Source organism: Giraffa tippelskirchi, chromosome 1 (genome assembly GCF_054371585.1).
Source record: "Giraffa tippelskirchi isolate mGirTip1 chromosome 1, T2T-mGirTip1v1.2.pri, whole genome shotgun sequence".
In the NCBI taxonomy this organism is placed as follows: domain Eukaryota; kingdom Metazoa; phylum Chordata; class Mammalia; order Artiodactyla; family Giraffidae; genus Giraffa; species Giraffa tippelskirchi.
Genome location: NC_137275.1, coordinates 217009096 through 217026748, shown reverse-complemented (window position 1 = coordinate 217026748; position 17653 = coordinate 217009096). Strand labels below are relative to the sequence as shown.

General features: G+C 46.5%; 1 protein-coding gene across 4 annotated transcripts in view; it reads right to left on the bottom strand.

The window, feature by feature from the left end:
• RGS3 (regulator of G protein signaling 3) overlaps nt 1–17653 on the bottom strand; it is a 149109-nt gene that overhangs the window by 111836 nt on the left and 19620 nt on the right. For 3 of the 4 annotated variants that reach the window (XM_081527905.1, XM_081527910.1, XM_081527935.1), the window contains 3 exons: nt 5122–5172; nt 1865–1923; nt 498–592 (listed from right to left, as the gene is read on the bottom strand). In XM_081527905.1, the coding sequence (XP_081384031.1) occupies nt 498–592; nt 1865–1923; nt 5122–5172 (205 nt within the window). The remainder of the gene's footprint in view (nt 1–497; nt 593–1864; nt 1924–5121; nt 5173–17653) is intronic. The other variant, XM_081527920.1, reaches the window with a different exon arrangement.

Below are 17653 nucleotides of genomic sequence, written 5' to 3'. Positions count from 1 at the left end.
GGGAAAGAAATAATAATAATTACACCACCGGACACTCGGTGTTACACTGTCTCATTTACACCTCCGCTCTCTCTGAGCTCAGCACTATTATTAGCCCCATTTTACAAATAAGGAAGCCAAGGCTCAGAGAGGTTAGCAAGTTGGGGAGAGGAGGGTGGGGAAGCAAAACAGCCCTCAGCTTGGAAAATTCCTTCTGCTAAAGGAGAAAGTTTGGCCCGAGGCACAGTGGGAAACTGCCTCCTTTTTTCAGGGGCTCCCAGCCTCAGGCTGGGTGTTTTAGTTCTGAGAAGCAGCCACGTGACACCTTATCACCGTGGACCTCGCTGCCGGGCCGGGTGCCAGGGATGCGAGGACACAAGTGAATGAGAAAACAAAGACATCCTTTAGAAGTCACTGTTTTTCTGCTTAGATCTGGTTCTAGATTTGGCAGACAGAGTTGTTTCAGCTAAACACTCCTTGTCTCTCCTCTCAAGGACCCAGCCACACCAGACTCTTACAAGAAGAAGTGCTTGTGGAAGACAGGATCTCTGCAGTCCGGAACGGTCTGTGTCTTCTGGTGGCACAGTCGATTATCTTCAGGGATCAAAGAAATCTTGAATTGGAGAAAAGTAAGGGTTAGATGATGTCAGAGCCACATAATCACCTAAGCCCGATGGCTGACTCTGTATTTCCAAGTTAAAGTCTTCTCCAGCACCCTTCGGGACTTCCCTGGTGGCTCAGACGGTAAAGCGTCTGCCTCCAATGCAGTAGACCCGGGTTCGATCCCTGGGTCAGGAAGATCTCCTGGATAAGGAAATGGCAACCCACTCCAGTATTCTTGCCTGGAAAATCTCATGGATGGAGGAGTCTGGTAAGCTACAGTCCATGGGGTCGCAAAGAGTCGGACACGACTGAGTGACTTCACTCACTCACTCCAGCATCCTTCAAACCAGCCTCTGCAGAGGACAGAGTAGAGTCCTCCATCAGATGCCAGGAAAGAAAGAGGAGCCCTGGGCCAGAGGCACTGTGGTCAGATGCTGGGACAGGGCCTCTTAGGGGTGGGTACCAAGGAGGCAGCCCCAGGACCAGGAAGAGATGGGGTACAACCTGACCATCTCTGCTCTTCCTCCAAGCAGAGAGGTTCCCCCCAAGGCACACGGCCTCTTGTCATCTAAGTCCCCAGCAGCCACCGAGTGCTCCCTTCCCAGGAGGCTCCAGGTCATCATCCGCCAAGACCCCCCATCCACGCTCCGGTCCTCATGTCGTTCGCCGCCTGCCTCAGGTTCCCACCCGGCTCCTGACATTGGCCTGGCCCACAGGGGCCTCTTACTAGCCTGGGGGCTGCGGGAAGACGGCAGAGTGGTGCGCCTGACACCTGACCACCATGCTTTGGGAGGTGCCTGGCCTTTGGCTCCAGCTGGAAGTAGCCGCCACCTGCCCCCGCCCCTGTGGTGTCTCTGTTTTCACTGCAAGGTCTCCACTCAGAAGGACCCTCCAGTCCTCAGAGATCCTCTCTCCACCCTACCACCCAAACTGCCATCCTGCCTCTGGTTTGTGGGAGGAGAGGAGTGAAGACATTGCTTTTCATGAGAAGGTTTGGGATCACCTCTGGATTTCCGCTATCCACGCGGTCAAGGTGCTCACCCACGTGGTGAAGCACAAGCTCACTCATAAGGCTCCAGTCCTTGCAGGAAGCCGATCTCTCTTAGCTCAGGGCCCCTCGCTAGGCCTAATAAATGCCTACTGACCAAATGATGGAACTGTAGCTGCCACATTGAATGGCCCCAGGCCCACAGATATGCTGGGAACTTGGCACTCAGTGATGTGGTCCGTCACCAACCCCCACCCCATTCATACCCACCCCAACATCCTGCTCATCATATACCTTCACGTAGGAATCACAGACGACACGTTCCTTGCTCATCAGGCCTTTGCCTTCTATGACTAAAGAGAGAATAAAAATGGGGTGGGTGGATGGGCAAAATCATTACCAGGCTCTTAATCTGCATAACAACCATTGGATATTAACCCTTCTCTGGCCCAGCTCACTCCCACCATCTCCAACGCTCGGGCAGCACCTTCACTGAGACATTATAGGATTCAATTCCCTGACTTCCCAGAAGAGAATGTAAAGTTTATTGAGTCCAAGCCCTCATTTAATGGCAAACATGAGGCTATGAGGCAGCAAGAAAATTGCCCAGTCACACAGCAACAGGAATGACAGAGCTGGGTTTAGATCCCCAGCTCTAGACTCTGAGTCCAGTGCTATCCCACAAGACTGCCTCCTGGGATGGAGGTGCCAAGCTGGAGAACTTAACCTGTCACTTACTAGTCATGTGAGTAAGCTGCTTTACCCAGGAGACTGAATTTGCCCCTTCTTTAGTGGGTCAGTGATAACAATGGGCTAGTGATGATAATATCCATTTCACGTGGTGGTGGTTGTTCAGTCGCTAAGTTGTGTCCGACTCTTTGCGACCCCATGGACTGTAACACGCCAGGCTTCCCTGTCCTTCACTATCTCCTGGGGTTTGCTCAAACTCATGTCCATTGAGTCGGTGATACTATCCAACCATCTCATTCTCTGTCGCCCCCTTCTCCTCACACAGTAGTGGCCAGATTAAATGAGATCATGTACTCATGATCTGCTAAGGTGCTTAGCAGAGTGCCTGGCAAAGTAACTGCTCAAAAAGATTTGCTAAAGAAAACAAGAGGAGATAAAGGCAAGGGATAGGTGTGGGGTGAGGTTCATGTCTGGCCATGAATGCAAGTGTGGCTCGCTTGTCTGAGGCCTGTAGAAATCAGACAGTAGACCTGACAGAAGCTGAGCCTCTTTTCTCTTTTCTTTTCTGTTTGGTTTTGATTGAGCCCTAGGCCTTGGCTCAGACGGAGCCCCTGTAGTCTGAGGTATGAGGCCTGGGAAGCCAAACGAGAGAGGGGGACAGGTTGGAAGCGATGAAGGGCCTGAGACTGGGGTGAAGCCAAAGCAAACTGTGCAGGACAAATGGACTGGGGGAGGCCAAGATGCACTCGGCAAAAACTGTTTGCACAGCTGGAGTCAGGCTCTGGCAGGCAAAGAACCCCCCTCTGCTGGTCCTTGGGAACTTCACCTTGGCCCCCCCAAGGCCAGGACCAGAGGACCCCAGGCGCCTGCTGGTCCAACCTGCCTGGTATCCTAGTTTCTGTTCCTTCCTGTGGATGTGGTTGCTGAGGGCAGTATCCAGGCCTGCTGAACCCTTGGGCCTCCCTGGCCCCCCGTGGAGGTGAGGCAGATCTGGTCCCACTCTCATTACCCTCCTGTCTGCTGCAGAAGCCTCCTGTGCCCCTGGACACACCAGGGTATACAGTATAACTGGGACTGCATGAGGTCACAGAGCGGAGCAACAGCCCTGCAGGTGGGTCAGGGGGTGATTCCTGGAGGGGGGAAATGAGGCAAAATGAGCCTTCCTTCCTGAGTCTTAATGAGATTCAGACAGGCACATTTCTTACAAAATCAGAGGAAGGGAGACTTACTTTTCAAAAGCAGTTCAAAAAGAAGGCAGGCTCAGAAACAAGGAACCGCAGGTGCGAAGGCAGAGGCATGAGCAAGCACGATATTTTCAGGGGGGAGGGGGGAACAAAACTGGATGGAACGGGGGGTGGAGGGTACCCAGAACAGCAAGAGCCAGGAGGGTGGGAGAAACAGGCAGGATCTGCTGGGCCAAAGAGAAGAGTAGGGCCATGACGGGAGCTCAGCAACTACTTGTGTGCTGGATGGAAGGACGAACAAATGGATAAATGGTGGGTAAAGTATAGAATCCTCTGGGCGGCACATCAGACCTTCACAAGCTGGTCCCAGCTCACCCCTGCACCCCTCTGTGCCACAGGCATGTAAGACAGTCTTCAAGTGCATCGTGCCCTCTCTGACCCCTGGCCTTGGCACCTGTGGCTCCCCCTTTGTGGACTGCCTGGCCCGCCTGCTCCCCTCTGCCTGGCTCAGGCCCCTTCCTCCTTCAAGATGGAGTGTGGACATCGTTCCCTCTGCCAAGTCCTCCTAGCCACCCTATCAGCACCACCCCGAGGTGGGCGCTTCTCCTTGGCGTCCCCAGCCCCTAGCACAGGGACAGTGTTCAGTCACTATTTGGGGAATTTATGGTTTTCTATATTACTTAACAAACACTCATATAGGGTTAACCACATGCTAGGTACTGTCCTAAGTGCTTTACTAAAATTGACTCCTTTAATCCATGTCACAACCCATAAGATAGGTACTATTATCATAAGATAGGTACTAATATCACCATCCAGCAGATGAGAAGCTGAGCTTGCTTAAGGTCACTCAGCAAGAAAAGAATCAAGAGACAAGATTCAGACACAAGCAGTCTGGTTCCAAAAGCAGTTTGATCTTCCCTGGGTTGGGAAGATCCCCTGGAGCAGGACATGGCAACCCACTCCAGTATTCTTGCCTGGAGAATCCCCATGGACAGAGGAACCTGGCAGGCTACAGTCCGTGGGGTCGCAAAAAGTCAGACACAACTGAGCAACTAAGCACAGTCTGGTTCCAAAAGCTTCCTTGGTAGCTCAGCTGGTAAAGAATCTGCCTGCAATGCAGGAGACCCCTGTTCAATTCTTCCATCGTGAAGATCCCCTAGAGAAGGGCATGGCAATCCACTCCAGTATTCTTGTCTGGAGAATCCCCATGGAGGGAGGAGCCTGGCAGGCTATAGACCATAGGGTCTCAAAGAGTCAGACCTGACTAAACACAGTCCGGTTCCAAAGATGGAACACCACCCTAGCTGTGACACTACACTGCCATCAGGGAACAAACAAATAGATGAAAAAGCTACAGAGAAAGGAAGCAAGAAGAGGGGGAGGCGAGGGAAGCTCTTCTGTGGCCCCACTCCAATGGAGCCAAGGAGGATGTTGAGTTGCCAAAGACTGCTCCAGCCTGCCATGGACTCCACATCAGGGCGGGACCAGGGGATGGTCTCTAGGAGTCTCAAGTGAATATCCATTTCTTTTCAATGGACACATGGCAGGACACTATACCAAGAGGGAAAGGAAGCCTTGGCCACCATAACACTTCCACTCATCTCTGGCTCCACGCAGAAGGTCAAGTGGCCCACCCCTTCCCCAGTGACCCCTGATGAACACAGCCATACTCACTGTGGAGCAGCAGAACCCGGTCCTGGGCATCAATGGACAGCTTTAGCTGACCTGAGGAAACAGCAAGAGAGACAGCTTCACCTCATTTCCTTCCCAGCTGAAACATGGAGTGACATTGACAGGTATGCGCTTTTGTTCATGTGAAGCGATTCAACGTTTCATACAGTCTTGGGGTTGAAAGGGAGCTCAGAAACCACCTAGTTAAGCCTCCTCATGGCATCAGTATCTCCAGCGGTGGTTTTCCATCCTAAGTTTACACTCCCCTGGTGATGGGGAGCTCACTACCTTACCAGGTAGCCAAGCTCTCACTGTTAGAGAGTCAGAAAAGTTGTTGCATCCACATGACAGTAAGGCTAGATTTGAGAGTTAAGGACCCTGGGTGGGCCTCAGTCGGGAGTCCACACTAAGGGACTGGCCAAAGCTCTCCAGCTGTGCAGACAGCTAGGCTATGTTCTAGGAAGGCAGAAACAATACAAGGACATGGGATGAATGAGTTGGGGGAAAAGCAAAAGGAAAGAGATCAGCTGTGGGCAGAGAGGTGTTTCAAAGTCAATGCTACTGCCCCCAGTCCTTCCACAGACTCCTGACCTCCTTAGAGAGAAGCTGAGGAGACTTTCTCTGACCTTGGCACAGAGATTTGCTACTCAAAGTGAGGGCCAAGAACCAGCAGCATGAGAAGCACGGAAGCATGAGAAGCATCTCATGAAGCACGGGAGTTAAAAATTCAAGACTTCCCTGGTGGTCCAGTGGTTAAGACTGTGCTGCCAGTGCAGTGCGCCTGGGTTCGATCCCTGGTTGGGGAAGTACAGCTCACGTGCCACAAATCAACTAAAGATCCTGCATGCCACAACTGGGATCCTGTGTGCCGCAACGAAATTTTTAAAAATTCAGCATCTCAAGCCCTGGCCCAGGCCTACTGAATTCGAGTCTACAGTTTAACAAGATCCCCAGGGAGCTGCATGCATATTAAAGGCTGAGGAACCCTGGGCCAGAGCACACTGAAGAGTCTCTTCACGTGTTTCTTGGTTAGGAGAAGGCCTTCTTAAGCAAGACACAAAAGTGTAGAGGTCACGGGGAAAAGAGATAGATTTGACTCCATGAGACTTTTTAAATGTCTGTTACAATTAAACATATCATAAACAAATTTATGAGACAATGCAATAAGAAAAACAAGCAAAGGACAGCAAATTGGAAATTCAGAGATGATAAAATGGCCAATAAACATACAAAAAGAAGCTCAAGCTCATGGAGATCTGAGATATGCAAATTCACAATAAAATATCATCTTCCCTCCATCTGACTGGCAAGAAATCTAAGAGATGATAATGTCAAACGTTGGTAAAGACAAAGGAAAACAGATACCCTCATGCCCTGTTGGAGGAAGTATAAATGGAGGGTAATTTCTGACAATATCTATTAAATATAAATGTCCTTATATTTCAACCTAGCAATTATACTTCCAGGTAACTATCATAGACAAAAACTCAAATGGCTCTATAACATTGTAAAAAATTGAAAAACACTCAAAAAACCCATCAATGAAAATCATTAAATGAACCAATTATAGTTGTGCTGTGGGATAGTATAGGCTAATATAAAAAATGGGAGAATGCTATGCATCCTGGAATAGGAACATTATTGAGACAAGATTATTATTATTATTATTATTTTGGCCATGCCAAGAGGCATATGGGGTTTCAATTCTCCAATCAGGGGTTGAACCCATGCCCTCTGCATTGGAAGCATGGAGTCTTAACCACTTGACTTCCAGGAAGTCCTGAGACAAGTTTTTAAGTGGAAAAAGCAAATTGTGGAACAATACGCATGATACATACCTCTCTGTGTTTGGTGTGGTGTCTATGTATGTGTGTGTGTGTGTGTGTGTGTTCTGAAAGGATGTCAAACTAAAAACAGTGATCACCTCTAGGGAACAGATCGGGAATTGGAGGGAGGGAAGTCAAGAGGAATTTCAATCTAAAATTACTGGAGCTGTTGTAACAATACAAATATATCCATGACCTATAGCACTTCTATAATTAAAAATAAATTAAAGAGGAAACACACGGAGAACAGACTTGTGGTTGCCAAGGAGGAGAACAGGTTGGGAAGAGAAGGAATGGAAGTCTAGGATTAGCAGAGGCAAACTATTATATATGGGATGGATAAACAACAAGGTTTCTATTGTATAGCACGGGGAACTATATTCAACATCCTGCGATAAACCTTAGTGAAAAGGAATATATATATACAAAACTGAGTCACCTTGCTATACAGGGGAAATCAACACAACATTGTAAATAAACTATACTTCAATAAAATTTTTTTAAAAACTAAAGAGGAAACAAAGCAGGAAAGAAGAGAAAGAGAGAAAAGAGGGAAGCAGGAAAGGGAGGGAGAGGGGAAACATGAAGATAATCGAAGGACAAGGGCTGGAATACAGATGAAGAACTGAAGGGCTGCATGAGGTTTCTCCTGTGGCTTTTACAATTTTTATTTTTAAAAACACAATATAAAAACAAAATAGAACATCAGGTCATCCTCATAGGCATCCAGCAGCTCTCCAGAGACAGGGAGAGGACCACGCTCTTCGTCCTCAATGACATGTGGAAAAATCGTCTCTCAAGTCAAATAGACTCCTCCTAGAACCTCAAGAAGCCACTGAACTCCATCTACCCAGTGGACACAGGGCCTGCAGAGAACCAGTACATCAGCCAGAAAGCCTGTATCTGCTCCATCCATGACAACCTTGTTTAGCAGTTATCTGCCTCTGCTTGATCACCTCCAGGGATGGGGAGCTCACTTCCTGAAATGAGAGCTCTTTCCCTTTTGAGATAATTCTGGCTGTTCAATGCCCCATCTCTATAGAGTTAAATGTGGTCTCTTGGTACCTTTCATTGACTGGACCTCACTCTGCAGTCTCTAGGCTCTCTTTTTTAGATCAAAGTCTAAAGTCTCTCCACCATTCTTCAGGGCACAGTGAGACATCCCTCATCATCCCGACTTTTCATCTCTGGACGTGGCCCATGAAACTGGGCTGGTGGCTGGGGTTCATGCTTTGTTGCTGGCTGCAGGAAGGGCAGGCAGAGCACAGAAAGGAGGGAAGCTCTGCATCTATAGCTCTGCAGCAGTCCACCAACCACTATGATCTTGCCTCTCATATTCTGGACTGCTTAGGCTACAGTCCCAAGCAATTTAGACTCCAGCCAACCCCGATCCAGCTCTTCACCCATTAGAAATCTCTGCTGCTTTTCTGCCTAGCACACTGATTTCAGAAGCCCAGGAGGCCTGTTCCAGTTCCAGCCCCAACGACCCTTGTCTCTCAGAGCCACAATGTCCTCGGCTGTGGGGTGGAGTAATAATAGGGGTTATCACACTCTCTGAGCTGTGTGGGAATCAGATAATGCTGGAGGGTGAGGAGGTCCTTGGATGAAAGGCGCCAGGAGAATCCACAGTATTATTAGCTCAAGGTCTGAGCAATTACCACTTTGGGGCTCCCTAGAGCTGAGAAACCTCCTACAAACACTGCCCGATCCAGTGTGGGGTGGGAGAGGAAGGTTGGCAACAGACAAATAGGGCCAGCAGCCATGGATGGGACCTCATCAACCCAAAGGCATCTGTGTTTAACACATTTTTTTTTCTGAAACTCTACCAATGCAAACTCTACACAGCCTTTGACTGTGTGGATGACAATGAACTGTGGAAAATTCTTAAAGAGATAGGAATACCAGATCACTTGACCTGCCTCCTGAGAAATCTGTATATGCAGGTCAAGAAGCAACAGTTAGAACTGAACATGGAGCAACAGACTGGTTCCAAATTGGGAAAGGAGTACATCAAGACTGTATATTGTCACCCTGCTTATTTAACTTATATGCAGAGTACATCATGAGAAATGCTGGGCTGGAGGAAGCACAAGCTGGAATCAAGATTGCCAAGAGAAATATCAATAACCTCAGATATGCAGATGACACCACTCTTATGGCAGAAAGTGAAGAAGAACTAAAGAGCCTCTTGATGAAAGTGAAAGAGGAGAGTGGAAAAGTTGGCTTAAAACTCAAAATTCAGAAAACTAAGATCATGGCATCTGGTCCCATCACTTCATGGGAAATAGATGGGGAAACAATGGAAACAGGGACAGACTTTATTTCTGGGGGCTCCAGAATCACTGCAGATGGTGATTGCAGCCATGAAATTAAAAGACACTTGCTCCTTGGAAGAAAAGTTATGACCAACCTAGACAGCATATTAAAAAGCAGAGACTTGACTTTGCCAACAAAGGTCCGTCTAGTCAAAGCTATTGTTTTTCCAGTAGTCATGTATGGATGTGAGAGTTGGACTATAAAGAATGTTGAGCTCCAAAGAATTGATGCTTTTGAACTGTGGTGTTGGAGAAGACTCTTGAGAGTCTCTTGGATAGCAAGGAGATCCAACCAGTCCATCCTAACGGAAATCAGTCCTGAATATTCATTGGGGGGACTGATGCTGAAACTGAAACTCTAATCCTCTGGCCACCTGATACAGAGAACTGACTCATTTGAAAAGACCCTCATGCTGGGAAAGATTGAAGGCGGGAGGATAAGGGGATGACAGAGGATGAGATGGTTAGATGGTATCACCGACTCAATGGACATGAGTTTGAATAAGCTCCAGGAGTTGGTGATGGACAGGGAAGCCTGGCATGCTGCAGTCCATGGGGTGGCAAAGAGTCGGACACAACTGAGCGACTGAACTGAACTGAACTGAACCAGTGCAAAGCCAAGCTAAGCCCAAACAGGCTTCCCAAGGCCACTGGAACCACTGTGCTGCCCAACACCTATCACCTTCCAACAGCCCTTTCCTGGAAATCGGAACCGAGAAATCTCCCAACACAAGGGGTCACTAATTCCATTTGATAAACTTCTGATGGGCCTCTGCACAAAGGCCTGAGGGAGGAAGGGCAGATCTGAACAGTGCCTGCCCTCTGGGAACTCAGAGCCCAGGGGCTAAGGACAGGAGCCTGAGCAAGCTCAAGGGTGGAGCCAGAGCAGAGGACAGGCCTGGGGGGTAGACTGACTCAGAAACCAGATGAGTCTGCACAGCTCCCCACAGCTCCCCTTCCAGGCCCTGCAAGCGGGGCTCCTCAGGGAAGGCCAGGTTGCCTACAGCCTGTTACAGCAGAGAAACCAAACCCAGCAGCCCAGGCTCCAGGCCCCCAAGGGCAGTGCAACCCTACTCCAGGCCATCCTCAGGCTCACAGATGAGGGAGGGTAAGAGGAAGTGTGGGACCCCTCCCTCGGCCATGCCTGTCCTCTCTGTCCTCCCCCTTAGCCCAGTCCCTCAAATGTCTGTTGCTGTGGTTCAGTTGCTAAGTTGTTCCCACTCTTTGCCACCCCATCAACTGCAGCACGCCAGGCTCCCCTGTCCTCTACTACTCCCCAGAGTTTGCTCAAACTCATGCCCACTGAGTCAGTGATACCATCCAACCCTCTCATCCTCTGTTGCCCCCTTCTCCTCCTGCCCTCAAGCTTTCCCAGCATCAGGGTCTTTTCCAGTGAGTCGGCTCTTCGCATCAGATGGCCAAAGTATTAGAGCTTCAGCTTCAGCATCAGTCCTTCCAATGAATGTTCAGGGTTGATTTCCTTTAGGATTAACTGGTTTGATCTCCTTGCTGTCCAAGGGGCTCTCAAGAGTCTTCTCCAGCACCGCAGTTTGAAAGCATCAAGTCTTCAGTGCTCAGCCTTCTTTATGGTCAAACTTGAACAACTGAGGCCGCTGAAATCATCTTGTCCAAACTTCTCATTAGGTAGGTGGAACAGTCTTGCCCAGAGATGGAAGGTGACTTGCCCTGGGCCCAAGGGGACCAAGGTAGGTCAAGCCAGAGCTAGAGCCCAGAAAATGCCCAAACTCCAGCACCTTTCCTGTGCACAGAACTGGTTTTCCAAAACACTCTTCTGTGCACCACTGCCTCTGCCAATGAAACCCTGGGGTCCAGGAGCAGAGAGAGCCATCAGACACATGCTTAGAAGCCAAGAGGAGGCCCAAAAGAGGGCAGGCTCCAAGAACGTCTCCAAGTCTAGAGAAATGAACCACTGGGAGGAGAGGAAGTCAGGCTGAATCCCTGGGGCCTCCAGCGGGTTTAGGTACCAGCTCATCAAGCCCCTCACAAGCCCCCAAATCTCTGGTCTTGTCAGTATCCCCACTTTCTCCCCTGGCTCAGGTGCGGGCTGTGAGTGTGCAGGAAGTTCAGGCTAGAGGACCTGAAGTCATCCTCATCGGGTGATCAGGAGCACTGGAAAAGGCCCGGCCCCAGATCCCGTGGGGCTACAGGTGGGCACCAACTCTGTCTACAAAGTTGTGGTGGCGCCAGGTACCCAAAGAGCCTGCAGGAGCGCACCAGGGAGCAGGAGTCCAGAGGTAAATGGAGACCAGACGAGCCCCGTATGTCAGGAAAAATACTAGATGAGCGTGACCTTCCAAAAGTGCCGGCAGGGATGGCAACAAACCCAAATTCTGCTGGGCACAGGACTTGGGGGTTTCAGGCTCATTGGACCCTGTGGGGGTAAAGGTATGGAAGCCGGCTAAAGAAATTCCATCCAGCAGACCTTACTAAGTAGGGGACTGCGGGAAGATGAGCTCTGACTCTCAGGACACCATCAGGAAGAGACCTATCCAGAGAAAGAAGGAAGAAGATGGAGGTTGCAAACCACTGCTGGATGCAAGGTTCAGCAAGACTGTGTCCTAGAAGGAATTCATGCCACCCAGGGGTGTGTAGAGAATACAGCTCTGAGGGACTTGTCTGGCTAGTGTGGAACAGCAGTCACCTCCAAACTCTATTCACCTCTAAATCAATTCTCCATTTAAGAACTGCCATGTGTTGAAAGCCACAGGAAGGAGGACGATAACAGGACAAACGCACAAAGAGGTTGGGTCTACGTGGAGCCAATTGCTAACACTCAGAGAGGGTTATGTTATCAATTTCACTCCCTGCCCCCCAAGGGAGATATGGTAGCTGCAGTGGCGCTGAGGAACTGGAGCCACTCAGCTCTTAGGAGGTGGCCTTGTAGAATTTCAAGTGTCTTGTTTTAAGGAGGGAGAATCTTGAGTTCCATTTGGAAAAGCAGCCCTGGCGTTTAATGGTACCACGACTGAGTGACTGAGCATGCACGCATGCACGCTGGCAGAACAACAGTGAGCAGGGGGCTGAGGTGGCAGAAGAAAAATTTTGATGGGTCAGTCCAACCCCATTCGTCTGACTCTCTGCTTCTTGTGAAATTTGACATTAATGTGGCTTCCCAAGATGTTTTTCCTTCCAGTAACAGATTGTGCTGCCAGGACAAGTCTGCTAGCATCTTGACTGCAACCTCTGTGAGAGACTCTCAGAAAAAACCACCTGGCTAAGCCATCCCCAAACTCCTGACACACAGAAATAGTGAGATTAAAAATGTTTGCTTTTTTAAGCCAACACTTAATGGGACCATTTGTTATGACACAGTAGATAACTAATACATCCTCATGTTGCCTCCACAGTTGGATGACATAAATTCTCAAGCAATTTTTCAATTTTAAAATTGTTAATAAAATACACTTCTAAGATAAATCACTATAGTATGACTGAGGATAAAGAAGACTTCCAGTTTTTGAGGTCCTTGATTTTCTTAATAAAGAATTTTGATAGATTTATACCATACTCACTATCACCAAACTGCAAAATCTGGAAATGACCCATATTAACCCAAGGACTCTTGGGAGTCCCTTGGACAACAAGGAGATCAAACCAGTTGATCCTAAAGGAAATCAACTCTGAATATTCATTGGAAGGACTGATGTTGAAGCTGAGGCTCCAGTACTTTGGCCTGATGCAAAGAGCCAACTCACTGGAAAAGACCCTGATGCTGGGAAAGACTGAGAGCAGGAAGAGAAGGGGGTGGCAGAGGATGAGATGGTGAGATAGCATCACTGACTCAATGAACATAAATTTGAGCAAACTGTGGGAGATGGTAAAGGACAGGGAAGACTGCCGTGCTGCAGTTCACGGGATCGCGAAGAGTCGGACACGACTTGGCAACTGAAGAGCACCAACAACAAAACCACAGCTAAACACGGTTCCACACAGGACTGCAGCTCAGCAATCCAGTCCCTAACACTGAATTAAGGTTATTCCAGGTTGCTAGTGACCTCAAGCCCCTGACAGAAGCAAACAAAGATCACGTTAAAGGAAGAGATCATTCCAGGGCTGTATTACGAAGAAAAACATAACAAGTCTGTGCCTGCCTTTTGTAGTAGACACGGCACCTAAAATGTAAAGAAACAGAAAGATTTAAAGAAACATGAGGGAAAGAGATATGCAATTATTTACCAAAAGAAGACTAGCTATCTGTGTCAATGTCAGGAAAAGTAGACTTTATCTCCACTAGAAATAAAGAGAAGACTTCATAACGATAAAAGAAGATCATAATAATGAGAGTTTCAACTCATCAGAAAGATAATAATTCTAAATTTGTATGCTCTTACTATTGCTTCAAAATACATAAAGGAGAAAATGACAGAACTAAAACGAGAAATTGATAAATTTACAGTCATAATAGGAATTTTAACATACTTCTCTTAGTAACTAATGGGGAAAAAAAATCAGCAAAGACAGAATATGTGAACAACAAAAGTAGCAAACTTGACCTAAACCTGACATATACAAAGAACACTACACCCACCTACTACAGATCTTTTCAAGCACAAAGAGAACATTTATAAAAATTGACATTATGCTGGGCCATCTAAGGACTGAAAGGATGCAAAATACATTGGACAAAAAAACTACCAAAATCCCCAGTACATGGAAATTAAGAAGTATACTTCCAAATAACCAATGAATTCAACAAGAAATTACTTAAAAATTAGAAAATATTTTGAACTGAATGATAAAGAAAAAAAAAAAGCTACACATCAAATGTGAGGCTTCTGGATTCTGGCAATTTTAACCCCAGGGAAAGTTACACAGTGTTTGCTTCATGATAAACCACTGAACTGCACTTCATTTGGAAGGACACTTTTCTGTCTGTGTGCTGTATTTCATAATAAAGAGTTTCATTTTGTTTTGTTTTTTTAAAAAAAGAAGAACATAGAGGGCTTCCCTGGTGGTCTAGAGGTTAAGGTTCCATGCTTCCACTGCAGGGAGCAACGGTTTGATCCCTAGTCAGGGAACTAAAATCCCACATGCCACGCGTGGCATGGCAAAAAGAGAAAGAAAAAGAACATAAAAAGCAGAATTGGACAAGAGAACAAAGGGCTATTGACAGGTCAGAAACTCTGAGAGTTTCTGAACACTACCAAGCAAATGGTATCCAATCGACAGGAAAGCCAGTAAATGCTGAGGACCCTGACCAGCAAAGGACAAGCTCCTGAGAGATGGTTAATGGGTTTCCCAGCCAAGCCCAGGGAATACTGTGGGCTCAGGGCAGCAGAGTGAGCCAGGGGCAGCTGGCAGGGCCATGCTGCAGGCCTCCAGTTCAGGGCCTGACTTCTCACTGCCCAACACATCATTCTCCTGGCATCTGTTCCCAAGCTTCATTCTCACTACGGAAAATGGACTTTTTATCTCTGTGGCTTCTAATGTGAGGCAGAGAAAGGAGAGGGACAAGTCCCAGCTAACACGGTACTAGCACAACAAACACAGAAAAACAAAGAAGAGGCCCAGTAAGTCAATGACATTGCTTGGTCCACTCTGCCTTCAGAACCACATCGTTCTGACTGCCCTGTAGTGAACCAAAGATTCCGGGCGCTTCCTCTAGAGTCGACATGCAGAGCCGCTACCCACAGCTTTTATCCTGCAGGTTCATTTGGGGATAACAGTTCTAAAGAGAGGTGGGTTGCATCTTGTGTCACCCAATGTTCACAGTTCCCTCCAGCCCTCAAAACACGTCCAGACTGCCTATCAGTTCCTGGCCCAGACACCCTGGAGGAAAGGCAACCTGTTCTCTTCCATGACCACTCACCACATTCAGCTCCTGGACCAAATCCCAGGTAGGTTAATTATCTGTTGCCTCAGGCAAGCTAATAAGTTGGTATCCTTTCAAGAAGATACTCTTTAAATATTTATCAAACATTTTTATGAACTTGAGTTTATATTTTCTACATAAAATATTGTGCCTAAAATTCACATAGAAACTCAGACAATCCAAGATAGTCAAATAATCTTGAAAAAGAAGAAAAAAATGGAAAGATTCACACTTCCCAATTTCAAAACTTACTACAAAGCAACAGTAATCAAGATAGTGTGATACTAACATAAGAATTTTGTTGTTCAGTTGCTAAGTCATGTTGGACTGTGCAACTCCATGGAGTACAGCACGCCAGCCTCCTCTGTCCTTCACTGTCTCCTGGAGTTTGCTCAAATTCATGTCCATTGAGTCAGTGATGCTATCTAACCATCTCATCCTCTGTTACCCCTTTCTCCTTTTGCCTTCAATCTTTCCCAGCATCATTCCAATGAATAGACAGACCGATCAATGGAAAAGAATTAAAAGTCTGAAAAGAAATTCATGTATGTATGGTCAATTAATTTTCAACATAGGTGCCAACACCATCCAATGACAATATAATGGCATTTTCAACAAATGATCCCAAGACAACTGGATACCACATACACACGAATTAAGTTGGATCCTTTCCTCACACCATATACAAAAATTAACTCAAAATCTTTTTTAAAAAACACTGCTTAAACTCAAACTCAAAGACCAAAATCTAAGAGTCAAAACTATAAGACTCTTAGAAGAAAACACAGTTAAATCTCTGTGATCTTGGATATGACAGTATATGCTGAGATTTGACACCAAAAGTACAAGCAAAAAATGTAAAATGGATTAACTGGACTTCATCAAAATGAAAAGCATTTGTGCTTCAAAGGAAACTATCAAGAAAGTGGGTCAAAAAACCCACAGATTGAAAAAAAAATTGTAAATAGTTTATGATAAGGGGCTAGTATCTAGCATATACAAAGAACTCTTGGTGATAGTAATTTAATCACTCGTCATGTCTGACTCTTTGTGACCCCACAGACTGTAATCGGCCAGGCTCCTCTGGCAACCCACTCCAGTACTCTTGCCTGGAGAATTCCAAGGACAGAGGAGCCTGGCAGGCTACGGTCCATGGGATTGCAAGAGTAGCACATGACGTTGCACTATCTTCACTAGCTTTATTAACAGCAGTGCTTCTTAAGGTCCACTTGACTTCACACTCCGGAATGTCTGGCTCTGGGTGACTAACCACACCATCGTAGTAATCTGGTTCATTAAGATCTTTTTTTATACAGTTCTTCCATGTATCCTTTCCATCTCTTCTTGATCTCTTCAGCACCTACTAGGTGCCTTTTTTATCCTTTATCCTTTATTGTGCCCATTTGGGGGCAGAAAGCTCCCTTGATGTTTCCAATTTTCCTGAAGAGATCTCTAATCTTTCCCCTTTTGATGTTTTCTTCTATTATTAAACACTATTCACTGAAGAAGGCCTTCTTGTCCCTTCTAGCAATTCTATTCCAAGGTATACATGCAAGAGAATTGAAAACATTTGTCCACACAAAAACTTGTGCATGAATGTTTGTAGCAGAGCAGTATTCGTAACAGACGAAAGACAGAAGCAATCTAAATGTCCATTAGTGAGTGCATAAACAATATGTGGTATATCCATACAATGGAATATTACTCAGCCATAAAAAAAATCAATGAAGTATTGATACATGCTACAACATGGGTGAACCTTGAAAACATTATGCTAAGTGAAAGAAGCTAGTCATGAAAGACCACATATTATATGATTCCATTTATATGAAATGTCCAAAATAAGCAAATCTATAGAGACAGAAAGTAAATTAGTGATTGCTTAGAGTTGAGGGACAGAGAGGACTGGGAATTGGGGGGTAATAAACTAGGGCTTCCTTGGTGGCTCAGACAGTAAAGAATCCACCTACAATGCAGGAGACCTGGGTTCCATCCCTGGGTTGGGAAGGTCCCATGGAGAAGAGAACGGCTACCCACTGCAGTATTCCGGCCTGGAGAATTCCATGGACAGAGGAGCCTGGTAGGTTACAGTCCATGGGGTCGAAAGGAGTTGGTCACAACTGAGTGACTTTCACTTTCAAACTAACAGGTATTGTGTTTCTTTCTGAAGTGATAAAAATGGTCTGAAACTGACTGTGCTAATGGTTACACAACTCTGTGAATATGCTGAAAACCACTTTAATTGTATACTTTAAATGAGTGAATTGTAGGTATGAATTATATCTCAATAAAGCTATTTTTTAAAGCCAACAAATATACTAACAAAATTAAAATATATAATCCTGAAGGAAAAAAAAACTTATGTGCACCAGTAATGGCTTCTTCAAATTATACCATTTCTCATAAATAAAAATCCCTCTGAAGGTGTTAGGTTCAAACTCCAGTTTACTTACTCCTCTCCCCTGAAGCCAGGTCATCTCCTACAAGGCAACTTAAAGTTTGGCCAATTAACGTTACTTGAAGGTGCCCTTAGTGGGAGATAAAGGTTTGTACTCATGCAC